General features: G+C 42.1%; 1 protein-coding gene across 1 annotated transcript in view; it reads right to left on the reverse strand.

Annotated features, from left to right (window-relative positions):
• LRRC1 (leucine rich repeat containing 1) overlaps positions 1-27,737 on the reverse strand; it is a 234,210-nt gene that overhangs the window by 33,483 nt on the left and 172,990 nt on the right. The window contains exons 7-10 of the mRNA XM_033939508.1: positions 16,841-16,915; positions 12,395-12,539; positions 8,753-8,871; positions 3,873-3,956 (exon numbers count right to left, since the gene is read on the reverse strand). Of these exons, the coding sequence (XP_033795399.1) occupies positions 3,873-3,956; positions 8,753-8,871; positions 12,395-12,539; positions 16,841-16,915 (423 nt within the window). The remainder of the gene's footprint in view (positions 1-3,872; positions 3,957-8,752; positions 8,872-12,394; positions 12,540-16,840; positions 16,916-27,737) is intronic.

The following is a 27,737-nucleotide window of genomic DNA, read 5'->3' on the forward strand; positions in this document are numbered from 1 at the left end:
GGTACCTCATGAGACTTTGAGGAAATTAGAGAGTCATGGGATAGAAAGTAATGTCCTATTATGGATTAAGAACTAGTTGAAAGACAGAAAACAGAGAATAGGTTTAAATGGTCAATATTCTCAATGGAGAAGGGAAAATAGTAGGGTTCAGCTGAACTGATCAATTTTGAGCGGCTGTGTCTATTCTGAAGTTATGTGCTAGGGGTGCTGCAAGATAAGTACAAAAGCTTTTAAGAAAATGAACATTGTGCTTGCATTTTTGAAGAATTGAACATTCACAGAAGCGCACTATTGGAACATAGGAATGAGTTTCCATTTGAGCTCTTTAATTGAAGGACATTTGAATAGTTCACAGCATGAGTAATCGCAGTGTTTGCATGTACAAAATTTAGACAACAGTAGTTGCATTTAGTAAAGCAAAATTAAATTTGCTCACAATTAAAGGTGTTTGGATAGGAGAAGTTTTTTTTATGCCAGTGAGGGATCTCCATGTGTATTGCTTGTCCGCATGCTAACTTGCCAGTGGCAAGCTAGAGTCTGAGGCTTTTTCTTCCTTCTTTAAAATAAACCCAGCCAATTGTGAACCGAATGTGGCTAGAGCAGGGGTGGGCAACTCCGGTCCTCGAGGGCCGGAATCCAGTCGGGTTTTCAGGATTTTCCCAATGAATGTGCATTGAAAGCAGTGCATGCAAATAGATCTCATACATATTCATTGGGCAAATCCTGAAAACCCGAGTGGATTCCGGCCCTTGAGGACCAGAGTTGCCCACCCTTGGTCTAGAGCAGAGGTGTCAAAGTCCCTCCTCGAGGGCTGCAATCCAGTCGGGTTTTCAGGATTTTCCCAATGAATATGTATGAGATCTATTTGCATGCCCTGCTTTCATTGTATGCTAATATATCTCATGCATATTCATTGGGGAAATCCTGAAAACCAGACTGAATTGCAACCCTCGAGAAGGGACTTTGACACCCCTGATGTAGAACAATCCTTTGGACAGGATTGCAATTTATATAGGGGTTTGTGGGAGAGTTGATTGTTTGGTCCCCCTGAGTGTGTGGAATTGCAGTTTTTCACTTGGTAAATAGTCGGGTTCCCCAGGGGTCTATGCAGAAAAATATGCACGAAACCAAAAATGTGAGCACAACCATAAAAGGTTAGCTTTAAATTTTTGCAGTTGCATTATTGAGGATTTCATACTTCTTTGTTCTCTTCCTGTGAGCATAATGAGCCACCATTTTTTTTTTTTTTAGGTAGTGTGCTGGTACAAAGAAAATGGGTGCCAGACTGTCAGGAGACATGAGCCTGCACACAAGAAAATTGTAGTGACGTCTGCATACATTTGATATTTGCCATGTGCTGGAGTGCTATTCTGAGCTCTGGAACAAATGGTCACCCCCATCTTTGTCTTTCATTCTCTCTTCATGTTACATTCATGTTACATTCAGCTTAGTGTACTGTAAACACTGAATGAAACAATCACCTCGTACAGATGTGACATTGATTTCTTTGTTGAGTGTTATTGTATCCTGTTGTTTATGGAGACAAACATACCTTAAAACAATAGTTTCCATATTTCAGTAAAACTGCATTCATTACAGCTCTTAGCTAAGAAGTACGTGGAACCCTACTTGCACTTAACATAGCTTGCAAACTGCTTATTATTCTTGCACTTTGTTACCCCACTGTATTTTGAATGAGGAAAAAAGGTCTAACCTCTGTTTTCCTGTCTTGCTAGAATGCCTGTCAGGTCAAAATGAATGCTGGACTGAGATGGAACACCAAGAACTGAGGATCCTGAATTCAAATCTGACCTTAAGGGCTTCCTTTTTGCTGGTGCGTACACTTAACTCCATCCGACAAAATAGTTCCAAGAGCATCGGTTGCTGGCCTGGATTTCACAACCCTATACTTTCGTGCTCCCCTACACCACAGTCCTAGCAAATATTGTAGTTCACCCCTCTTTCCCTCGCATTCAGTCATTATAAGATACTTCCTTACCCCCCTACCGAAACGTAAGCCACACAGACTTTGATGAACAGGATAGAAACTCCTAACAAACTTGGAAATATTCGAATTGCAAAAACATTATGCATGGAATTGTCTGCTAGCACGTGATAAATACATGCCAGTGTATCACAAACTGTGTGCCTCACGTGATTTCAGATGTGCCATAGAGAATGGCACGGGGACAGATTTGTCCACGCAGAAACTCAATTTCCCCGTCCCATCCCCGCGGGTTTTGTCGCTGTCTCTGTCCCATTCCTGTAAGCTCTTCCTTAACCGCAGAAGCCTCGAACACTTAGGGTTTTAAGGTGTTTGAAGCTTGTGCAGATGAGGATGGAACTTGCAGGAATGGGGCAGGGACAGGAAAAGAACCTGCAGGGACGGGATGGAAAATGAGTTCCCATGGGGATGAGGAAAAATGTGTCCCCATGTCATTCTCTAGTGTGCCGCGAGACACTGGGGAGGAGGAGCGGTGCCAGCGCTGGCTGACTGTCTACAGGACGTGCCTCTCGCAGCAAGAGGCACATCCTGCAGGCAGTCAGCTACTGCCGCCGCATCTCCCCCTCCCTGGCGTCTCTACTCCTCTACACGCCTCTTCTTTTTCAGCACTCCCCCCCCACACACACACACACACTGGTGGCTCAGGGCCCTGTAAGGAGGGCCTCCGCGCATGTGTGGACATCAATGTCATCGCGTCGACATCCGCGCACTTCCAGGTGCCCTCGAGCTGCAGCCGCCAGTTTCTCCTTTCAAGCGGCCAAACTAAATTCATGGCTAGCCCAAATTATACTTGATGCCTCCTTCATACCTCAGTTTTAGAAAGCACATTAAAACTCAGCTATTCAACAGACCGAATCCCTAATCGTCCCCCATGACTATCCCCTCTCACTCTTCTAAGATTGTTGCCCACTCCTTACGGCTTGTAAACATTTTTCCTTGTATGCTCCTTCCTTATGGCGTGTATGCATTTCTCCTCACTTAAATTGTATGCATGTACTTATTGTATCTATTATATCTATTGCATGTATTCTGCTGCATGTACTTATTGCTACATGTCCTTATTGCATGTACTTTTTGTACATATGCATGTATTTTTTTCTTGTTCCCTTCACTTAAATTGTAGACGTATAACCAGCATGTTAACTTTTATAATTGCTTTGTTCATTTTTTTGTTGTCAACTACAACTGCACTGTTTGTATTGAATCTAACTGCTGTGAACCGCCTAGAACTCCCTGGGTATGGCGGTATACAAAATAAATTTATTATTATTATTTAGTGTGCCACAGCTCAAAAAGTTTGCAAGACACTGATGTATGCTCATGTATCTCCAGTTGCCAATCTGTGCATAAGACCCATGTGCACATGCATCCAATACATTCTCCCATATAGTGCACTTTTTTTTTTCCGCACAGGACCAATTTACATTGAGAAGCAAAACTGGCATTTCTCTTGAGAAGCCATCTCCTAGTATTAACACAAGGGCTTTAACGCAAGATTTCTGCAGTTTGCATCTTGAGCAGCAGAGGATTAAATGACTTGCCCTAGGTCAGTGTTTCTCAACTCGGTCCTGGAATACCCCCGTGCCAGTCAGGTTTTCAGGATATCTACAATGAATATGCATGAATGAAATTTGCATATAATGGAGGCAGAGTATGCAAATCAAGTTTACACATAGGGCTCCTTTGACTAAGGTGCGCTAACGTTTTTAGCGCACGCAGGAAATTACCGTGCGCTACGCTTCTAGAACTAACGCCAGCTCAATGCTGGCGTTAAGGTCTAGCATGCACGGCAATGTAGCGTGCGCTATTCCGCACGTTAAAGCCCATACCTTTGGATAGACAGAACTCACATGCGCACAGCACCTACCTCTTTTGGTAAAGATGTTAGCTTGTTTCTGTCTACATTCAAATTATTCAGCTTCTTTAGTTTTCCAATACTCTTTGGCAAGACCTGTCAAAATTAAAAGCTATTTACAATACACATATTTATAGTAAGGCAATGCAGGATCCTAATTTACTTTGCAATAAGATGTAAACACGATGGAGTCAGTCCAGAGGACGTCTAAAAAAATGGTCAGTGGTCTTCATCATAAAGTGTATAGGGGCAGACTTAAAGATCTCAATATGTATATTTTGGAGGAAAAATAGGAGAGGGGAGATATAAGTGTCAGTTTGAAAGTGGCCCCCACAATATTAGGTGGTAGGGGTTAAGTGAAATGCGTACTGACAAACGCTGGTCCCAGGTTCAGTTCCCTCACAGATGACTCACCAGGAAGTAGAATAATAGACACAACCAGAGGTGATTGCATAAAGAATATATTATAGAAATAGGCTTACAGAAAAGTAATATTTATAAGCATTACAATTAAGCATTACAATTAAATAGAGAGCAGAGTAGTTTCCCTGCCATACAGTGTCCAGAAGGAAGCGTGAAGTTTAAGGGAAAGGCAGAGAGGGAGCGACAAGGGGGATGGTCTAAGCTTCGTTGTTCCATAGATAAAGAGAGGGAGAGCCAAGACCCCTCTCCTGATAGCTTGATAGAAAAAGAGAGCGATAGCTTGATAGAAAAAGAGAGCTACCTGTGTGTTGCAGAGAGGAGGCTTTTATACCTTGGAATCTTATTCTGAATAGAGAAAATATGAACAAAAGAATAGCCTTACTGGTCCATCTAGCCCAGTATCCCATCTTCACGGTGGCCAATCCACATCACAAGTATCTGGCAAAAAACCAAATCGTAGCAACTTTCCATTTAACTGATCCAAGGCAAACAGTGGCTTCCCCCAGTTTGTCTCAACAGCAGACTATGGACGTTTCCTCCAGGAATTTGTCCAAATCTTTTTTAAATACCTAAGTGGAATACATGTGGATGAGGTGAGTCTCTTTCCAAGGTAAAGACACTCTGGAATGAGGGGGCATAGGATGAAGGTGAAAAATTCAGAAATAACCTCAGAAAATACTTTTTCATGGAAAGGGTGTTTAATGGCTGGAATGGCCTCCAGGTGCAGGTGGTGGAGAAAAGTGTATCTGAATTCAAGAAAGCTTGGGACAAATAAATTGGATCTCTAAGAGAGAGGAAGGGATAGTAGATGGCTTGGATAGGCTGATTAGAGAGGCTATATGGTCTTTATCTGCCTTCAGTTTTCCAGGTTTCTATGTAACTGAACCATTATACATATATATATATATTTCAGTGGTGGGTACTAAGACAATTTTATTTAACATAGCAAAGTGAGATGTAAAACAATCGTTAAACTAGCACTACCTTATAAAAACACATTACCTACAGATTTGACAGCATGTGCTAACTAGTGCAGTCTATGCCCACTCTATGCCTATACCTCTCATTCGCTGCCCCTTCCCTCGGTAAGCAGTCAGCGCCAGATTTGTACTGCACTGGCTGTTTTAACACACATTAGGGTAAATTCTATGTATATTGCCTAAAAAAATCAGCACCAGAACGATCGGTGCTTAGCACAATTTTATAAACCACCTCCAGAGTTAGATGAAGTTCATAGAATCATGCGTCTTTTGTGACTAACATTTAGGTGTAGGCATTTATGCCCCCCAAAAAAACCAGACCTAAATGCCTGTTCCTAAGTTGTGCATGGATCAGGCATATTCTATTAACAGTGCGCCTAAATTTTAGGAATGCCCAAGACCTATCCATGCTCCTCCCTTGGCCATGCCCTCTTTTGAGATCAATGCACTAGAATTTATGGGCACCATTTTATAGCATATGCTTAGAAATTTGTGCACATAAATTCTAATTAGTATCATCAATTGCTTGATAATTTGCAATTATCAGCGTTGATTAGCTTGTTAAACAATAAGTTGTGGGCACAAATCAGCAATGCGCAAAGATTTGCACGCACTATTTTGGCTGCAGTATACAGAATCCTGGGGACTGTGAATTAGCTCTTAGTTAATGCGCATTAAAATCTGAGCTTAACTGCTTAATGCAGCTTAATAAGTATGTCCCATAGTCAGCTACTCATTCCTTATAAAGCTGTGCAGAAAGGTTCTGATAAACACAAGTCTAGGTCCTACAAAACTTCAGATCCCACTGGTACTAAGCAACGTTACATTAAACTAAGACAAGACAGTCACTTGGCAGAGCAAAGAGCCAGAACAGGCTGCCTCATTTCATTCAGGACTGCAGTCCGATTCTAGCTGCCAGCAAATCAGGGGGCAAGCAATATAAACATTATACAGAAATTGATACGGCTCACTGAAAGGAAGAGTCCTTCCATGCGTTAAAGAAAGAAAGAAAGTTTCCTAAGGGAAGTCTTTTCATTCTTTGTGAAATCCTTCTATAGGAAATTAGGTGATCTGGGAAATTACAAACCAGTAAACCCAACTTCAGTGCAAAGCAAAATAGTGAAAACTATTATAAAGAATAAAATGCTGGACCCGTGGACAAACATGATTTAATGGAACAGAATCAGCATGGGTTCGGCCAAGGGAAGTCTTGCCTGACTTATTTGCTTCATTTCTTTGAAGGCATGAATAAACATGTGGATAAAGGTAAGACATTTGATGCAGTACATCTAGATTTTCAGAATGCTTTTGACAAAGTTCCTCATGAGAGACTCCTGAAAAAATGAAAAAGCCATGAGATAGGAGGCAATGTTCTGTTATGGATTAGGAACTGGTTATTGGAGAAAAAACAGAGGGTAGAGTTAAATGGCCACTTTTCTCAGTGGAGGAGGGTAAATAGTGGAGTGCCACATGGTCCTGTACTGGACCAGTGCTATTTAACATATTTATAAATGATCTGGAAATTGGAATGACAAGTGAGGTGATTAAATTTGCAGATCATACAAAACTATTCAAAGCTGTTAAAACACATGGAGACTTTGAAAAAGTGCAAGAAGTCCTTAGGAAATTGTAAGACTGGGCATCCAAATGGCAGATTAAATTTTATGTGGAAAAATGCATTGGGAAGAATAACCCAAATCATAGTTAGTTGATGCTAAGGTCTACCTTAGGAGTCAGCACCCAAGAAAAAAATCTAGGTGTCATTGTAGACACTATGCTGAAATTTTCTGCTCAGCAATGGTCAAGAAAGCAAACAAGATGCTAGGAATCATTAGGAAAAGGGTGGTAAATATGACCAAGGGCTCCTTTTACAAAGCTGCGCTAGGGCCTTAACACGCAGAATAGCGTGCGCTAAATTGCCCCACGCACTAGCCGCTACCGCCTCCTTTTGAGCAGGCGGCAGATTTTCGGCTAGCGCGCGCTAATCCAGTGCGTGCGCTAAAATGCTTAGTGCACCTTCGTAAAAGGAGCTCCAAGAATATTATAATGCCTCTGCATCCCTCCATGGTCTGACCTCACTTTGTGTACTGCTTTCAGTTCCGGTCTTTGCATCTCAAAAAATGATACAGCCCAATTAGAAAAGGTTCAAATAGAAAGATTTATTGCAGTACAGCGCGGTTTTTTCAGGAAATTTCAGGATGTGTGGGAGCCATTTACAAAGTATTGTACCGATTAGATGACATTTTATTTTATTTTTTTTTCCCTTAAATTTACAAGTTTGATTTTGAGGGGGGGAGGGGAGGGTAAATTTATTGTTACATATTGTATAAGGTATTGATTATATGATAAGGAAGGGTGGGAGATAAGAGCATATTATTTGTACCATTGATGATTATTAAGTGTTATATTTATTGTTAATTTGTTTGGATATATTGTTAAACGTATTGTAAATTTGAAAATGAATAAAGAATTTAAAAAAAAAAAGAAAAGAAAAGGTTCAAAGGAGATTGACTAAATGATAAAGGGAATGGAACTCCTCTCATATGAGGAAAGGCTAAAGAGGTTAGGGCTGTTCAGCTTTCTGACAATTTAGAAACATTATATCAACCAGCTCACTTTTATCCACATGTTTATTCATGCCTTCAAAGCCAATCAGGGACTTCCTTAGGTCCTCACGGGGCACTTGTTGGGAAGGCGGGTTTAATTTTTTTATTTTTTTTTTAAATCGGGCTGATATTTTGCGAGTGCAAAACATGCAAAATATCTGCCCGATTAAAAATTAAAAAGCCGGCAGAAGCCCTGACAGCAGTGACAGGAGGCTGCTTCTCCTGTCACTACTGTCAGGGCTTCAGCGATCTGTGCAGTTGGCTGGGGGGACGTGCCAACGATCGTCTCCATTTGCATGCAGGCCTTTAGTGAATTAGTCGGCCTGCATGCAAACGGACACGGATCGGAGATTAGTGAATCTAGCCCTAAGTAAAATAAATCAGGAGCAGTAGATTGGGGAGGTGAGATAACTGCAGGTGATTTACCTGCTAAGTAAATATATTACTAGTGGATTACATTTATGTGATTACTTGGATTAAACAAAACATAAAAACTATGCAAAGGTAATGGAGCCATGCTTTTCATAAAGTACTAAAAGATGGTGGCAATATAATCTCATGAGCTCAGTTAACTCATGATGGGGGGGGAGGGGGGTTTCTCCAGAACAAATACAGCTGGCTGGATTCAATGGTGCGGCAGAAACCACCCAAACTCCACTGTTAGTAACATTCCCAATCAGTAGCAGGAGTGTCAAAGTCCCTCCTCGAAGACCGCAATACAGTCGGGTTTTCAGGATTTCCCCAATGAATATGCATGACATCTATTTGCATGCACTGCTTTCACTGTGTGCTAACAGATCTCATGCATATTCATTGGGGAAATCCTGAAAACCCAACTTTGACACCTGTGCAGTAGAGACTAGACAGCCTTGTGTAGACCTACCATCAGCTGGTTCTCTGTCAGAATGAGTTCAGTAAGGTTCCCGCATTCACCAACAGCTTCTGTTAGCTGCACGAGCCGGTTCTGATCCACCTTTAAGATTGACAGTTTTTTCAGCTTTCCTACAGAAGAGGAACATTACTGGTTCTTAATGCAGTCAGTGCTTGGTTTATATAAATAATTTTTTCACAGTAGGTCCCAATACTCCCATAAGAGACGAAAGCTGCTTTACGTGCAGACGAAAAGCTAATTATTGTGCATGTACTTAGCTTCTGATCATATCAAGGCAAAGTCCATTCACAAACGTGTCTCCTTCTCAAAATCCCTTTGTGGAATATGTCCACCCCTCCCTGATTCAGGAAATCTGACAAGCAACTACTTACCGAGCTGTTGTACCCCTTACAAGATAAAATAACTTAAATTATTCCCTCCTACCCTTTCCAAACCACTATCCCAATCACACTTAGCAAAGTATAAATGATAAAAACAAACAAACCTGAACTGAAACATTTTGTAAGTAGTTCTTGAAAGAAGAGTTAATTTTCTATTAAAATAAGTCGTTTTAAGACATATTTTCTCCACGTGTAGAATTATTATCCCGTGGCAATTTCTTTATTTTCAGGAATTTTTTTCTTTTAAAGCAGTGCTGCAGCAGCTTGCTTCCCATCTGGACAATAATGCAATATTACACTGCAGTTTAGTCAGGATTTTGATGCAATCATACTACTGGTTTACTGAAACACTTGTTGCACTGGCTCCAGTTTCTTTGCGTTATAATGGCAAAACTATTAGTGAGGCTGTGGCCTAGAGACCATGTGGCAACTGTTTCAGAGGTACTTCACTGGCTCCCAGTACACAAGTGAATAAAATTCTACATTTTGTTTTAAAAGTTTTAAGGGGTGCAACACAGTTTTATTTGCGAGATCTACTGAATGGTTTATGTTCAAGCAAGGCCACTGCATTCTACTTTGTGTTTCCTTCAATTAACAGTCTTGGTTGAAATTGGAAAGTTAATGAAGCATGGCTTTTCATACATGGGGCCAGGAATGTAAAATAAAAAAGTACCCGTAGATATTCCTTCAGAAACTTCCTAGGGAGATTTTGGGAAAAAGCTAAAAAGAAGTTGATTTGATTTGAACAGTTTCAAATAGGTTCTGTTAGGCTTCTGTGGCTAGCATCATGATTGTTGCAGTTGTCCTGGCTTCCCTAACTATAGGCTGATACAAGTCTTGGGAAGTACTGACCTTCCAGGAGAGGTCCCTGAGAGAGAGAGGAACTCCCGGTTTCTCTAGATATGAGCTGAGAAAGAGCTCTATGAGGGCTGAGTAAAGCAGAGTGGCTAAGGATCTGATCAATATATTTACATCATGAGGTAGCTCAGAGAGTGAAATGCTGGTCATCGGTGTTTATTGATCTTCCAAGATAAGTAAACTGTTTTCTTGTGTCAAATTAATGAACTAGTTTTTGCTCCATATAAATGATTTTTGATGGTAATTCTTTGCATTATACAAAGCCAAAAACAGATAAGCTCCATAGGAGGAGGTTTTTTTTATGCCAATGAGGTTACGCCGACTCCGATCATAATCCACCACCCAATCTCTGGAGGGTGATGGTGGGGTCCTTGTTTTGAGGATTTTTCTGGCCTAGATCAATGCCTTCGAATCAGTTTCAAACACAGAACAGATCTCACAGTTAAGTAGGTTTATTGCACACCTTTATTGCTTAGTATACATGTAATTTGGGTTACATACAGCCCCGTTTTTGTTTTGTTTTTTGCTTAGTACTGTATATACTCAAATATAAACCAAGATTTTGGGGCCCAAAAATGGGGTTCTTGGTTTATATTCGGGTCAGTGCTGACCCGTCCCGTCCCCCTCCCGAACCTGTTGCAGGCCTCTACTGGGCCTGCTGTGAGGTCTGGTGATCCAGCAGTGGGCCGAAACAGGAGGAATCCCTTCTATCTCCTATCCGGCCGACTCATAACTTTTACCTCTCTCCTCTTCCCCGGTGTACTTTTTAAATCCCTAGTGGTCCAGCGGTGGGCCAAGACAGCAGGGACCCCTCCTGCCTCCTATCCCAGTCATTCTAAGAATTTTTACCTCCCTCCCACCTCCCCCACATACCTTTAAAATCCCTGGTGGTCCAGTGGTGAACAGCGGTAAGAGTGACCTTCCTTCACTCTTACCCATGCAGAGCCATGCGTTTTTGAGGGACTGTGAGAACTCGCAGCAGCCAATCAGCTAGCGGCTCTGCATGAGCAGGAGAGAAGGAAGGAAGGAGAGAGGGAGGTAAAAATTCTTAGAATTGGCTGGGACAGGAGACGGGAGGGATCCCTCCTGTCCTAGCCCACTGCTGGACCACCAGGACTTATGGCAGGCCCTGTGGAAGACTGAAAGGCATTAAGAGGAGGAGGGACAGGGTACAGAATCTGGCACGGAGGGAGGAGATGGGTGCAGAGACTGGCAGGGCAGGGGAAGGAGGGAGTAAGAGGGCTGGATGCAGAGTCTGGCAGAGCAGCAAGAGAGGGGGAACAGTGCAGAGCCTAGCAGGACAGGGCAAGGCAAGGCATTGCACTTGAATATTAAACAATCCCACCCCACCCCCCACCCCGGTTTATATTTGAGTCAACCTTTTTCCTCCTTTTGAGGGGAAAATATGTTACCTTGGTTTATATTCAGGTTGGTTTATATTTGAGTATATATGGTAGATGAGCATTTTTGTATAGAAATTTCTGTGAATCCATAGATAATATCTAATAATTGTTTAAGTTAGGTGGAATATCTTAGAAAGCTGGAAAATGTTAGGGGTTCTTAGGGGAAGGGCTGTAGCTCACTGGTTGAGCTGCTACCTCTGCACTCAGAGGTTGTCAGATCAAATACTGGTGCTGCTCCTTGTGACCCTGGGCAAGTCACTCAATCCTCCAGTGCCCACCGCTTTGAATATCACCTTTGAAATGCCAAAGCCACAAAAAGTCCCCAATCCCTTTCACTAAGGTGAACTACTGGATTTAGCATGCACACTAACAGTTACTGCCTCTTTTATAAAGCCGCACAAGCGGCTGCCGCGTGACAACAGCCCCGAATCCCTTTAAATCTCTATGGCCCGCAGGGCCGTTACCGCAAGGCCCTTAGTATGTATTAAGTATCTAGTGCATATTAAATTTACTAGCATACCTTAGTAAAAGGACCCCTTAGAATCTATATCAATATGTTGGAAATTAATGAATTTAGATAACTGATAGGGATAAGCAAGTTGTGGAACAGATCACATATCTTATATTTTATTATATGTTGTGAATTAATATTTTTGAGCCTTGTTATATGATTTTATAATAGGGCTTTATATTTTGTTCTGTGTATTGACTGGGTTATCAACCTTGGGCAAGATGGAAACATTGCAAATTAATTGAAATGAAATGAGAAGCTAAAACATCTGGTGTCTTCTCTTTCACGAAGGTAAACTACAGGTACTTGAGTTAGTGCGCAGCTCTGCATCTAGCTAGATAAAGAAGCAAATGGTAAAAAGCGTGCCAATAAATCTGAACATGAGCATAAAAAAATTCTTCGACAAAATAAAGAATTCTTCAAACAAGACTGAATAAATTAATTCCTTTCATTTCTTTCCCTCAATGTGCTGAGCACTTACCGATGCCATCAGGTAAAACCTCAATTAGGTTCTGAGAAACAAGCAGGTCTGTTAATGAAATCAGGCCACTGATCTCTTCAGGGAGTCTCTCCAGTTTATTCTCAGACACATCCAAGCATAGCAGGTTTTTCAGGGTTCCAATTTCCTATATTACATTCAACAAAGCATATCATGTCTAGACTCACAACTCCCAGAAATGTAATAAAAACCTCATGCTGCTCTTAACTTTCTAAAACTGATCATTACAAGCTTATATCTTTTACAAAATGTTAAAAAAAATAACTGTGTGGATTAATCTGATACTGTCTAAGCTTCAGCATGTGTATATATATATATATAGATATATATATTGGACAAATTAAAAGACTATTTGTGTACATAAAACACATGCAAAACTGTGTCAATAAAGTTATCTAAGTCTTATGACATGAAAAAAATAGTCATGTGATTTGAACCAAAGGGACACAAAACTCTGGCAGTGAGCCATTTAGTCAGCTGGATCTGTAACACTTCTGAATTAACTGGTCATGAAAACCCTTGGTTGGTAGAGTTCTCCTTTCAAAATACTCTGATTGGCCCTCAATGTGTACACACCCATTGAAAGCAGTGTTCCCTCTAAGCGGGCGGGTGTTGTGAGCAAACTTTTTTCACCGTGAGCCAAAAATATCGGGCGCCAGCAAGTTATGAGCCAACTCGCCCGATTCTCCTCTCGCCGCCCTGCCATCTGCCGTACGCCTCTTCCGATCGTGCGCTGTGACGAGAAACGTGTGCGCTGCGATGTAATATTTTGTGCGCCAGCGCACGCCAGCGCAGCTTAGCGGGAACACTGGTTCAAATGGTTTTATTTATTTCCCCAAATTTATTTTTGTTATACGCATTGAAAATATTTGATATTGCGTTTAAATCAAAATCTCAATAAACTTGAAACGAGTGCCCGTGAGATTGTGGGAGGGTTAAATACTCAAAACTTAGAAGTTTTTGCTACGCCAGCTTTCTGGTATCTTTACATACAGTGGCGTACCTAGCATATGTAACATCCGGGGCCCATCATTTTTTGGCCCCCCCCCCCCCATCTGTAAGAAAAACATGATTTTTAGTAACAAACCACACGTCACACATGAGTACCTAGGAAAAGGCAGCATCTTACATATTGCAGTGAGCAGTACATCAATACACCCATTGTAAAACTAAACAAGCCAGACCAGCACAGATCAATCCTACACCGTCAATCCTAACAGAAAACCATGTCTTTCGAACACACAGAACACAGAAAACACCTTCGCCTAGTAAGGAATATGTAATCACAAACTAACCCCTCCCTCTTTTACAAAACTGTAGTGTGGATTTTAGCTACGGAGGTAACAGCTCTGATGCTCATAAAATTCTGAGCATCAGAGCTGCTACCACCAAGGCTGGTGCTAAAAACGCTTCACAGTTTTGTAAAAGGGGGGATAAAATAAAAATACATAGACAAAGGTTAAATTGAACCAGCAAGAAGCTGGACTCTGCATACAATGCTTCACAGAAACAGTGACACATGTCTCCTAAAGCAATAAATAAATAGAAATTTTTTTCTACCTTTGTCTTCTGTGGTTTCTCCTTTCCTCATCTTCTTGTAACTCTCTTCCTTCCATTCACTGTCTGCCGTCTCTCTTCCCCTATATGGCATCTTCTCTCCTTCTATGCCCCTTCCAGAAACTGTATGCCTCCCCCTTCCATCTCTCCTTTCACCCCATTGGTCTGGCATCTCTCTCCTCGCCTTCCCTCTCCCACACCTCTCCTCATAGTCTGGTATCTCCCCTTCCCTGATTCTCTGGCATCTCTCTCCTTTCCTTTTCTTCCATCTTTCGCTCCCCCTCCATGCTCTCACATCTCCCCCTTCCTTTTCCCTTAGACTGGCATACCTTCCTCCTACGCTCCAAGCCCTGGCATCTCCTTTAATTCCCTCCCTCATCTTCCTTCTCCCTCCAGCTGGGTACCGCAACACTCTTCCCTGCAGCTCTGCACTTCCCCACAATTGCCATGCTTCGGTTCCCCTTCTTCCTTCCTTCCTCCCCCCCCCCCCCCGCGGGACCCTGCGGCACCATCAACTCTTACTCCCTCTAATGTCGGCCCTGCAGCTCCAGACTTCCTCGCACCTTCTCCCCTCCCCCTTTGGATCGCTATTATTTTAAATGTTATAGCCGCGGAGCTGTATCCATCAGTGGAGATGTCTAACCTCGGCCTGCCCCGGAACTCTTACTGCAGCAGCCGCCCGTCTAGGCAGGAACAGGAAGTCACTGTTGCAGTAAGAGTTCCGGGGCAGGCCGAGGTTAGACATCTCCACTGATGGATACAGCTCCGCGGCTATAACATTTAAAATAATAGCGATCCAAAGGGGGAGGGGAGAAGGTGCGAGGAAGTCTGGAGCTGCAGGGCCGACATTAGAGGGAGTAAGAGTTGATGGTGCCGCAGGGTCCCGCGGGGGGGGGGGAGGAAGGAAGGAAGAAGAGGAACCGAAGCATGGCAATTGTGGGGAAGTGCAATCCCCCCAATGCGTCCCCTTACCTTACCTCCCCTTACCTTTGCGACGCGTGTGTGCGCTGTGAAGAGAAACTTTGCGCTGCGATGTAATATTTTGTGCGCGCGCGCAGGCCAACGCACCTTAGCGGGAACACTGATTGAAAGCACTATTTTATTTTTCTGTAATGGTTCTTGCTAGGTATGTGCATTGGTATGAAAAGACAGTTCCCATGCATACAATAAGAGGAATTCAAGATTTTTTTTGGGGGGGGAGGGGGGTTCCCTTTGTTGGCGAGAGTGAACATTATTTATGAAGAGTGTATACTCTTTCTCAATAGTGTGTGAATAGTGCACGTGAACATGCTGTTGAGAAAAACTGGACACTCTGTGAATAGTAAAACCCTCTCCTTTACTAACGCGTAGCGCAGGTTTTAGCGCCGGCAGCAGCAGTAGTAACTTCCCCAAAGCTCATAGGAATTGTATGACCGTCGGAGCAATTAACACCGCTGCCGGCGCTAAAACCCGGACTACGCATTAGTAAAGTAGGGGGAAAGTATGCACTATAACAAACAAACAAAAAGAAAAAAAAAACACCAAAATGGGAATTCCAGTAAACTAAAATTATATACATACCCACACACATACACATACATGACCATCTCTGGAAAAAGCTGACTAAAGTAGCAGATCCAAAATGTTGAGAATACCTGATTCTTCACGTCATGGGCCCATAGCCAATCTATAAAAATTGCATGTTAGTTTGAACTTCTGCAACTTTTTTATTTATTTATTTTCACATAAAAGGATGGGGTTTGAACTGTTGTACTACAAATTGCTCTAACAGAATTCAAAATTTATTAGGATTTATTTACTGCCTTTTTGAAGGAATTCACTCAAAGCAGTGTACAGCACGAATAAGTCAATCACAGTCTATTACAGCAGTAAAAATATTCAAACAACAATACAAGGTATGCTACATTCCAATAACTGAATCTCAAAGCCGGTGATCAATATACTTTATATTTCTGACCATCCAAACTATGGTACAGACAATCCTTGCAGTCAACCTTGCAAATGTTGCATCTATCAATACAAGGGCCTCTAAGTTTGCTTTAACAGCATAGTATATTGGAACCAAAGACATTGTTTAGCTGGTCCTATAGATTTACTACAGAAATCTGCAGCAGTTTTATCAGCCTCTACAGAGCAGCTCCACTGATATCAGCCTGTATGTGCAAATCACATCTGGACACAAAGACACTGACAAAACCCACATCACCAGCTTAGCAAATGATAAGGTGACCAAGTTACCCATTCCACAAGGAAGACTTTTTAGCCAGTCCTGATTTTAAAAATACATCCCAAAGCAGTGTCATAATTTGTAGTCCATGATTCTATCCATTGAAATCAGTGTTGCAGGTCCCATAATAGCCCTGGATGAGGTTTGCAGAAATTCAGGGGCCAAAAAGTCTCCCTTCTGGAATGGATAACCTGGTCACCCATTTACGCTCCTGCACTGCAGTTGTTAAACTTCATGCTTCTTATATTGCATCAGAAAAAGCCTTCTTGGAGGCATTGTTCTCATCCACACTAGTGCCCAATCCCATCATACACTCCACGTCGGGACCCCTGAGGAAGGCTATTCCAGATGAAAGACGCACCGCTATTTTATGTGGATAAGATTGTACTCTACAAATATCCAATAAACAGTTTGACATTGTTTCTCCATGTGGATGTATTTGTATTTGATGAGGACTTAACTCTACACTAGCATCTAGCATCAAGAACATCAATTCCACAGTCTTTGTTTGTTTGGGACTCCAATTCTACTGTGGAATAATTGAAGGGGTTTTGTGTACCATCCTAAATGATGACAACATCTGTAGAATAAAACGTTCACATAAACGTTCACATAAAACATTGACATAAAGAGATTCATCTTACTGGAGGTAGGTCTACTAGCTGATTTCCATCCAACCAGAGATCCTTGAGATTAAAGAGCATGCCAATGGTTTCAGGCTGAAATAGTAAATAAGGACAATTATGCCAAGAACAATTAATATTTTTACTATCACACATAACTGGGAAAAAATGAAACCATAAAGAGGAAAACATGTTTCAATGTGCTATCTCGTAATATTCTGGAAATTTCAGATTTAAAAGTAAATTGATCTTTTTATTCAGAACAGGATCAGTTGTTGAGTCACCATTAGAATCCCTACCCTTCATGGCTACATACTGGGGCTCAGAGTCAAATGTTTTGTCCAGTTGTTTGTGAAGTAACTAGATAAACTTCACTTTTAAATTTCCTGCACTACTGCTGATCCCTAGGAGTAGCCTAATTTTTTATAGCAGTGGGCTGAGAATCAAATCCCACTTTACTCCTTGTGATCCTGGGTAGGACACTTTACCCTTCACTTCCTCAGGTACCGGCTTAGACTTTAAGCATTCCAAGGACAGGAAAATACCTACTGTAGTGGTCTCCAACCTTTTTCATGTTAAGGGCCACAGTGCGAATGCCAGAAAGCTCCAACTGCGACCAAATATTTCAGGCTTACACATACTACATTTTAATATCATTATAATAGACGTCAAGGGACCTGGAAAATCAGTCCGTTATATCCAGAGTCCATTAAATCCAGAGTTGCATTTTTTTAAAACTTTATTTAGGTTAACTTGAGACAACGTACAATAAATTAACAACAGTCACTGCACAAGCATATCAGCAACATCAATAACAAAACTCAGCAAAAAATTGGTATGGCACAAAATGATTGCAAAATCAGAACACTAAAAGATGTTCTAAAGCATTATGTCATACTGTACTGGAAAGAATAATAATCTGTCATTTTCTTCCGGGCTGCATTTTGATACTATATCACCGGCATGCCACGCACCTTGTAGGCGGAGCCTGCATGTCTGTTATAGCCGAACAAAACTACAGCTATAAGCGGCTCTGGGGACCAAACTGTTTGTCCGTTATATGCGAGTCCGCTATATGCAGTGATGTTCTGCATGTTCATAAAGGCGTATGGCCAGGACCAGCGGACCTCGTACGCTATAAACGATATTCCGTTATAAGCGGAACAAGATTATACTGTACTAATTTTGTAAACCGCCTTGACCTGTTTGTTCAGACTGGGCATTAAGCATTAAAAAAAATAATACTAATATTGATTCTACAACATTTCAAAGATTTTAAAAAACTGACTTTATTTTGGATTGTCAACAGCAGCAAATTCCATAAATAAGACACCTGAGTAACACACTTAAGAGATTGTCTGCTGTTACTATATCATAGCAACATAGTAAACGACAGTAGATATAGACCTGAACGGTCCATCCAGTGTGCCCATTAGTTATTCTCATTAAAAATACATGAATTAACTTTTCTCTTCTTTGATATTTCTGGGTCATAGTCTACATAATAATAATAATAATACATTTATTTATATACCACAATACCTCACAGTTCAGTGCAGTTTACAATAAGAGGTAAAAACTGTGAATTTACACCACATGGCACAGTACATTATATCTATAGTAATAAAATGCTAAGCGCGCATGCGCACTCTCACCGCGTGTTCCCTGAGATCTGATTTGTCGGGATGTGCCGGCAAGAGTGCGCATGCGCGCTTACTACGTCACAGAAACAAGAGCGGAGCGAAACTGGAGGTGGAAAAGACAGCGGTCTTCCCCCTCCCCTCAGAGCAGGCTGCACCGCGCCGCCCCTTCACAACGCCAGCCACAAGGGTGATGTACATTGGCTGGCTCAGCGGCGGGTTGGCGTGACAGCGGCATGGGCTGCGCCCGCCTAGCACTGCGGAGCGGCTGAGACCAAGGCCGACGATTGGCTGGGGTGACGGCGCTCAGAAGTCCCGGCTGGGAGCGCGAGACTGGTAGGTGGGCGGGCGCTGTGGCTGTCCGGGGGAAGACAGACAGGGGGCCAGGGAGAGCGACAGACAGACAGGGGGAAGGGAGAGCGACAGAAAGAAAGACAGACAGGGGGGCCAGGGAAAGAGACAGAAAGAAAGACAGACAGAAAGAAAGGGGGCAGGGAGAGAGACAGAAAGAAAAAGAAAGAAAGAAATGCCTAAGTCTACACATCTATTCTAGCACCCGCTAATGTAACGGGCTAAAAAACTAGTATAAAATATAACGCTAAGAAATTAACAACTTACCTAGATTATACATATTTATCAAACAGATAAGTTTCAACTATCTTCTAAAGGCCTGGTAAGATGAAGAATTTAAGATCAAACCTCTAAAACTTTTGTTCCAAAGTCCTGCCTGAAAGGATAGGGTTCTATTAAGAAATCTTTTGTATATACAAATTTTTTCTGAGGCAGAAAAAATAAGGTGGTGTTTCGTTAAGAAAGTCTATTTTCTACTCATTCAAAATGATCTAAAACAGTGTCTCTCAAACTTTCTTGAGCCAGGGCACACTAAAGGTAGTGGCCACGGCCCGAGGCACCCATATGTGCACGGACGTCGCCGTGCTGACATCTCACGTATGCGTAACATCATCACACTGGCATCTACGCATGCGCAGAGGCCCTCCAGACAGGCCCTGAAATGCCAGTAGGGAGTGCCAGCAGGGAAGTCTAACAAATATCAACTGAGTACCCCCCCACCACAGACTTACCAAATCCACCCTAGACCAACCCATGCTCTTCCCCAGATCCCGCCCCCTTTACTAATTGTAATTCAATTTTTTGCCATTCATTTTTCATATACACACAATATACATAGCAGATATAAATTCTCAAAACTGATACATTTCAATTGACTTTATTTTTCTGTGCTTTTAACTGTTTCCAGTGCCATCTTATCCATTGACTGTTTTTCTCTCCATCTTTACTGTCTGTCTTGCATCCATCTTTGGCATTAAGTTAACATTCAATTTTTCAATTTGTCTGCTTTCTTCTCAATATCTACTTTTCCATGTCTTACCTTCCCTTCCTATCTCTCTCTCCTTCCCTCCCTATTTCCATGGTCTGACATCTCTCTCCTTTCCTCCCTCCTCCCAGTGGTCCAACATCTCTCTCCTTCCTTTCCTCCCTTCCCAGTCTGGCATCTCTCTCCTCTCCTTCCCTTAATCTGCCATCTCTCTCTACTACTACTAATATTATTATTTCTATAGCACTACCAGACTCCCCTCCTTCCCTTCTATTCCCTGGTCTGATATCTCTCACTTCCTTTAGTCATCTCTCCTCCCCCCCCCCAGTGTAACATTTCTCTTTCCCTTCCACCTTTCTGCCCCCTGCAGTCCTCTTCCTTCCCTCCCCAACCAACATCTCTCTCTCTCTCTCTCCCTCCATGAGTCCAACTTTTCACTCTCTGCCCTCTCCCCTTCCCCCCCCCCCCCGAGTGTGACATTTCTCCTTCCCTCCTTTCTGTCCTCCTCATCCATCTCGCCCTCTCCATGAGTCCAACCCTTTTTGCCTCCTCAACACTTTCTCTCCTTGCTTCTTCCCTCGAATGGCATCCTTCCTTCCCACTCCCCAACCCATGTTCTCTCCCCATGCACCATTTCTCCCTCTTCTCACCCCATGTCCATTTCTTCCTCTCTCATCACTCTCACTCCTCCTGTAACAATTTTCCTTCCTTCCCTCCCTCCAACCCCACTTACAGCTAATATGCTCTCTCCCCATCTACCATCTCCCCTCCCCTCCAGTGTGTAGCATCTTTCCTTTCCCTCCCCTTCTGCAAGGTCCAGTAGCACCTCTTCTCCCTTCCCTTTCCCTGCCCCCTGTCCAGCAGCACCTCTTCCTCTTCTCATGTCCAGCAGTACCCCTTCTCCCTTCCCATTCCCTCCTCCCCTGTCAAGCAGTACTTCTGTCTAGCTGCAGCTCAGTGTGCTATTAACTTGGCCACAGAGCTGCCATGAGGATTAATTTAGACGCGGTTTTCATCAATAGCCTTGGGGCCTTTGCTAGGCCGGCCCATTTCAATAATGCAACTTACTCTTTTGAAAGAAGTCATATCCTAAGATTTTAATAAATGGACTGATAGGATAATTAATTCAATTCAACGTTAAAGAATTTTCTTTAATCTTATTAGCTCGACTTGGCAAAAAAAATCTTAAGTTGTATTAGAGTTTAATTTTAGTCTAAATTCTTTTGAGCTTTGCTCAACAAACATAATTATGGATGATAAGAAATGTTGAGTATCCAATTTTAATAAAGAAATAAGGATTACAATAGTTATATCATTTGCATAGCTATATAATTTCAAGCCTAGACTTGTTGGTTTATTGCCCAAGAATGCCAAATAAACATTGAACAGTGAGGGAGAAAGTGAAGAACCTTGCAGAACTCTACCTGGCATTGTCCTAAGTTCCAACTGCTGAAGTTGCCATCTAAGCTCACTCCAGCCTATCCAAACATCCCGTTGTTTGCAGGATATTTACTGTAAAGTCTGGCCAGTAATGTCCTCATGTTCCAAGTTAGTGGAATTCCCACTGATGCCTCCGCAACCTATTCTACACTGAATCACCATATATGGGACACAAACCGTACAAGTCTGTCCAATACCAGTGTTAGTTCTTTAATTTATACCATTTGTTTTCTAATTAGAGATCCTCTGTGTTTATCCCACGCTTTTTAAAATTTCATCATCATTTTCCTCTCCACCACCTCCTTCGGGAGGGCATTCCTAACATTACTCCAAAGTCTTCCTCCCTACAACCTCAAGTTATGCCCTCTAGCTTTACCATTTTCCCTTCTCTGGAAAAGATTTGGTTCTATATTAATATCTTTCAAGTATTTAAATGTCTGTATCATATCTCCCCTGGCCCTCTTCTAGAGTATACATGTTTAGGTCTTTCAGTCTCTTCTCGTACTTCTTTTGGTTCAAACCCCTAACATTTTCGTCGCCTTCCTCTGGACTGCGTCAAATCTTTTTATATCCCTCGCCAGATATTAAGAATATAAGAATAGCCTTACTGGGTCAGACCAATGGTCCATCAAGACCAGTAGTTCGTTCTCACGGTGGCCAATCCAGGTCACTAGTACATTCCATGCTACCGATCCAGGGTAAGCAGAGGCTTCCCCCATGTCTTAATAACAGACTATGGACTATTAATTATTTCTATAGTGCTACCAGATGTACATAGCACTGTACAGAGTCACAAATAAGACAGTGCCTGCTCGAAAGAGCTTACAATCTAAACAGACAAACAGGATGCCATGGATACAGTTAAGGGGAACAGCTAATCTGCTGGCCGGGTTAGTGGGTAGTGGGGAGTAGGGTTATGGATTTAAGGCTATATCAAAAAAAGTGGGTTTTCTGTCTGCTTTTAAATAAGGTAAGGGATGGGGCTTGGTGGACAAACTCGGGTAATTTATTCCAGGCACAGGGGGCAGCTAGATAAAAGGAATGAAGTCTGGAATTGGCAGTGGAGGAGAAGGGTACAGCTAAGAGCAGCTTATCTGAGGAAGGGAGTTCTCTGGGAGGTGTATAAGGAGAGATATTGAGGGGCAGTAGGATGAACACACTTGTAGGTCAGCAATAGGAGCTTGAACTGTATGTGAAGGTGAATAGGGAGACAGTGAAGTGATTTAAAGAGAGGGTTGACATGAGTGTAAAGAGATTGGTAGATGAGTCATGCAGCAGAGTTTTGCACAAATTGAAGGGGGGGGGAAGAGGCGGCATTGCAGGAGACCAATTAGAAGTAGACTGCGAAGACCTCCGAAGATCCCTATGCCCTCTTCCATTATTTCCATCTTACCCTTCTTCCCCAGATGACTGAAATCCTCTCCACTTGCCAACTCTCTCATATCAATCTAAATGAGAGGAAGGGGATAAATAAAATTGTCTCAGGCCAAATCCTCCTCTCCTACTGCTTAAGTTAGGCCCCAGGTGACAAAGGAAAATCAATACAGCTTTCTGCTCATCTCCTCCAATAAGCATTGGGGGGGGGGGGAGGAGATGCACCAACATGCAACTCGGCACAACCTGGCTAGTCAACAAGCCCCTCCCCCCTCTAATTTCCTTTTAATTCCTCAGGAACCACACAGTTCTGCACCATCACTTGCTCTAGCATTATAAAAGATGAAAGGCTCTGCTTATTATTATGTGATATGTGAGAAAAGCCTAGAGATAGGAATAATGAAAAATAAGCCAGACAAGGAAAAGAATTCTTATTTTCATATCATATCTCCTGGTGATTATTTACTTATCAATCACTAGCCTGTGCAAGGCCCTTTCTTGTCTGAATCACAGTTTTAGGACAGACAAACCCACTTAAGGATTAATTTATTATTTATGCACCGCCATGCCACACATCCCAATGATTTGCAAATCCCTGGTGAGTAAGATCATACTGGATGTCTTCAATCAAAACCCTGTAATTGACGCTAAATGAGGAGACCGCATTCCTGCAGACGGCGATGTGCTGTTATCTATCATAATAGCATAAAAACATTCTGAGAGGAAATGAACTGAACCATTTTTCAGCTATAACTGGGACATATTTGCATAGTTCCCAGACTGATGGGTTTTCTACTGACTTTGGCTTTTTCCGAGGACTCTAGCCACTCAGTTTAATTCTAAATTTGTACACCTGCATTTTAGCATTCATAAGCGTCGGCTAGAAAACTTTACTTTTCTCTTTCGCTGTTTAAAGGTCTCTCCTAGGATCCTTGCTTTCACTTTCAAGAATTTACCTGCATTCCTGCTTTGATGGCAGAAAAGGAATCTACTTTGTGGACTACCAGTACAGTCTGCATTTAGGGCTCCTTTTACTGAATGGCATTACAGCTTTTTAGCACGGGCCAGCAAGGCAAATGCTTCGATGCTCATAGCAATTCTTTGAACGTCGGAGCATTTACCTCACCGTTTACTACTACTTATCACTTATATAGCGTTGAAAGGCTATACATTTTGACATTTAATAGATGGTCCCTACTTAGAAGAGCTTACAATCTAACTTGGATAGACAGGCATGACATATAGGGTTGGGGGGCATGTGCTAAAATCCTCAAAAGCCAGTAAAATCCAACGTTAATTTTGTAAAAATTCATTTGAAGGTTTCAGTCTAGCTCCATGATGGTTGAATGAAAAGTAGCCTAATGGTTTATTTATTTAAAATTATTTATAGCCCAAATTCTATACAAGTTACATAAAAATATACACAACGCATAAACAAACATACAGAACAGCACACACCCTGCAACAACTCTTTCACATTACATAAACCAAAGGGTTATGAACCTGGGAGCAAGAGTTCAAATCCTTCCCTCACAAATGCACATTATGGGAAGAACTCTATAAAGAGCGCTAAAAATTAGGTGCCCAAAATCTGTGTGCTAAGATAGTATTCTTTTATTTAATGAAATTTTATTGAAAGTTTCAACAAGTTACAAAAAGCATGTGCAGAGGCCCTCTGGCTGTGGCCCTGTACCTGTCATTTCGCCGATGTGGGAGCCTGGAGGAAAGGAAGCATGGATAGAGGAGGAGCTTCCTGGCTGACTGCCTACAGGATGTGCCAATCACCATGAGAGGCACATCCTGCAAGCAGTCAGCCAGCACTCTCCTCCTTGCCAGGGCACACAGTTTGTGATACACTGGGTTAGAGTATAGTACTTTAATTTTTTGAATTATAAAGGAATACGCACCAAACCATTGTAAAATATTGAACAAGTAGTTCCACTCTACTCTATCAAACGCCTTCTCTGCGTCAAGTGGTAAGGCAATGAGAGGACAACTTTGTGATTCAGCAATTTGAGAAATATGCTTTGGTGGGCTCACAGAAATTAAGTGAACTGGCATAAATCCAGTTGGTTGGGATGGATAACTTTACCAATAATGTTTTTAATCTTTTCACTATTGTTTTAGCATATAGTTTATAATCAATATTAAGCAGAGATATTGGTTTTGAACCACGAGTGGATCCCTATTAGGCTTAGGAATAACTGTGATAATTGCTTCTGTAAAGTGATTTAAGAACATTATCTGGGGAAAGATAGTTGTATAATTGAAGAAGATAATCTATGAGTTCGTGTTTGGAAGATTTAATAAAATTCTACAGGTATTCCATCAGGTCCCGGCGATTTTCCAATTTGAAGTTGCGTTAATGCATCTAAAATTCCTTCTTTTATCTCTGGTCTCATTAAGAAGTTTGTCTGACCATTTAGGGCTTTCCAAATTCTCAAGAAAAATTGTTAACAAAGAATTATCTGCAGAAGATTCAGATTGATACAACTTAGGGGTCCTTTTACTAAGGCGTGCTAGTGCGTCTTAGTGCACGCTAAATGCTAACGCGTGCTAATGCGTCCATAGGATATAATGGACAAGTTAACATTTAGCGCGTGCTAAGACGCACTAGCATGCCTTAGTAAAAGGACCCCTTAGTGTAAAACTCATTAAAGGCACTGAGAATGTCAAGTTATATTAGCATTATTATTAATGGAAGAAATTGGAGTTCTTTTTTTTTTCCTTTTTTGATATGATGCTAATAGTCTACTGCATTTGTTATTTTCAGCATAGTACTTAGGGTTCCTTTTACTAAGGTGTGCTAGCGTTTTTGGCGCATGCAGCATTGCCATGCGCACTAACCCCACGCTATGTGCCAAGAACTAATGCCACCTCAATGCTGGCATTAGCGTCTAGCATGCGCGGCAATGCAGCGCGCGCTAAAACCGCTAGCGCAGCTTAGTAAAAGGAGTCCGTAGACTCGGACATAAAAATTTGCTGTCTAGCTTGTGTTGAGAGAAATTTATTACATTCATATTTAAGTTGACATATTTTATTATAAATTTGAGGATCATTTATTTGAATGTAATTGTTTTCTTCATATTTAATTAGTTGTTCTAGTTTAATTGTGGAAGCTTTTTCTAATTTAGATTTACGAGCATTAATTCAGATGAATTCACCCCGCAGGGTTGCTTTACAAGCTTCCCAAATTAACAAAGGATTGTCGCCTACAGATGAGTTCGTTTTGAAAAAGTCATTTATAAATTGTTTAATATGTAATATGATCTCTCTTCATCAGCAAGAAACAAGAAGTGATGTTTGCAATTTCCAAAGAAGGGATTTAGGTGGTAAAGTAATATTCCATTGGAGAGAAACAGTAATTATAGCATGATCAGATATGAGAATTGGTGAAATATATGTAGTAACAACAGAATTCAAACAGTGATTGCAAAATAAAAATACAATATAATCTAGGAAACTGTGATGTGGGATAGAATGATAAGTATATTCTCTAGTAGAAGGATGTTGTATTCTCCATGGATCAACTAACAACAAATGTGTGATGAGTGAATGAAATGATGTAGATTTTTGTGGAGATAATTTACTTTTGGATTGTTTGTCAATGAATTGGTCATAAGGGATATTAAAATCACCAGCTAAAATAACTGGGAGGGGTTCAAAATTTGGAATTGTAGATAACAGGTATAGAAAAAAAATTCAGGGAGGCAGTATTAGGTGCATATAGATTAATAGAACATTAACATTGTGTAGTGCAATTAGGATCAATAAGTTGGTTAATGATTTGTATTGATAATGACGCACGAAAAAAAATGGAGACTCCAACTCTCCTACCCATTGAAGGGGGGTCTATAGCTGAGGTGATCCATTTAGAAGATTTAGGGCTTCTTTAACTAAGGTGTGCTAGTGTTTTTAGCGCATAAAGCAGATTTGCGCGCTCTAACCCCGTGCTACATGGCTAGAACTAACGCCAGCTCAATGCTGGTATTAGCATACGCTATTCCACGTGTTAATGCCCTAACGCAGCTTAGTAAAAGGAGCCCTTAGTTGAGAGAGTATACAGTGTTCCCCCGGTCATTCGCGGTCGGTGGTTCGCAGTCCCGGTCATTTGCGGTATTTTCCGACCGCGAACCACTGACAAGGAGAGGCCAATCACACCTTAAGGTTAGTGGGGATGGGCGGACCCGCTATTCCTAAGGCCTGATTGGTCTAGGCTTCTAGAGCCTGGGCCAATCAGGCCTTAGACTTAGCGGGGATGAACCGGGAAGGGGCGGGCCCTTCTCATTTCAACGAGGCGGGCCTGTCGGCTGGACGGCAGCAAGACCCGTCCAGCCGGCCAACATTTAAAGGTTAGTTGGAGGGAGGTTAGGGGAGTCATCAAGGGGGGGGGAGGTCATTACCATGGGGGTCTGGCTTTCTGGCAAGAGGGGTTGGGCACCCTCCTGCCGGCGATTGGGAGTTTGGGGGGTGTTCCGGCAGGAGGGGTTCGGCACCCTCTTGCGAGCGATCTAGTTTCAGGGGCGGGGGCGGCTTTCCGGCAGGAGGGGTTCAGCACCCTCCTGCCATTGGGAGTTTTGGGGGGGGTTCCAGCAGGAGGTATTCGGCACCCTCCTGCCGGTGATCGGATAAGCGGCTGCAGCCGCTATACTTATTGCGGCAGGGAGATTCCTTGCTGCGATAAGTATAGCGGCTGCGTCTACTTACAATGTAGTCCAGCATCTCTTCCTCTACTAGGGAGAAGCGTAGGTTCGCCTAAGGTCCTTAGGCGAGCTTAGGCGTCTTGCGGGTCTCCCTAGACTCCCGGAGGCGACTACAATATAGGCGGTCTGCCTGGGGAGCATTATTTTTAAAAACGTGCATCCCGATTGGCTGATTAGACAGCTGTAGGACGCCTACAGCTGCCTAAAATCGGGACGGCACTTTGCAGAATCAGGGCCTTTATGTTTTCCCTTTTATTTTAACTATGCATAACCGCCTTGAAGGCTGTTAATAAACTTGTAACCTCACGTCCTTATATAGATCACTTGTCCTTTGTAAATTACTGTCTCTAACCTCGTCTTACTCTGTGAATGTCTTATTGTAACCTGTTCTGAGCTTTTGGAAGGACGGGACAAAAATCTAAAGT

This window comes from Geotrypetes seraphini, chromosome 3, assembly GCF_902459505.1.
Source record: "Geotrypetes seraphini chromosome 3, aGeoSer1.1, whole genome shotgun sequence".
Classification (NCBI taxonomy): Eukaryota; Metazoa; Chordata; class Amphibia; order Gymnophiona; family Dermophiidae; genus Geotrypetes; species Geotrypetes seraphini.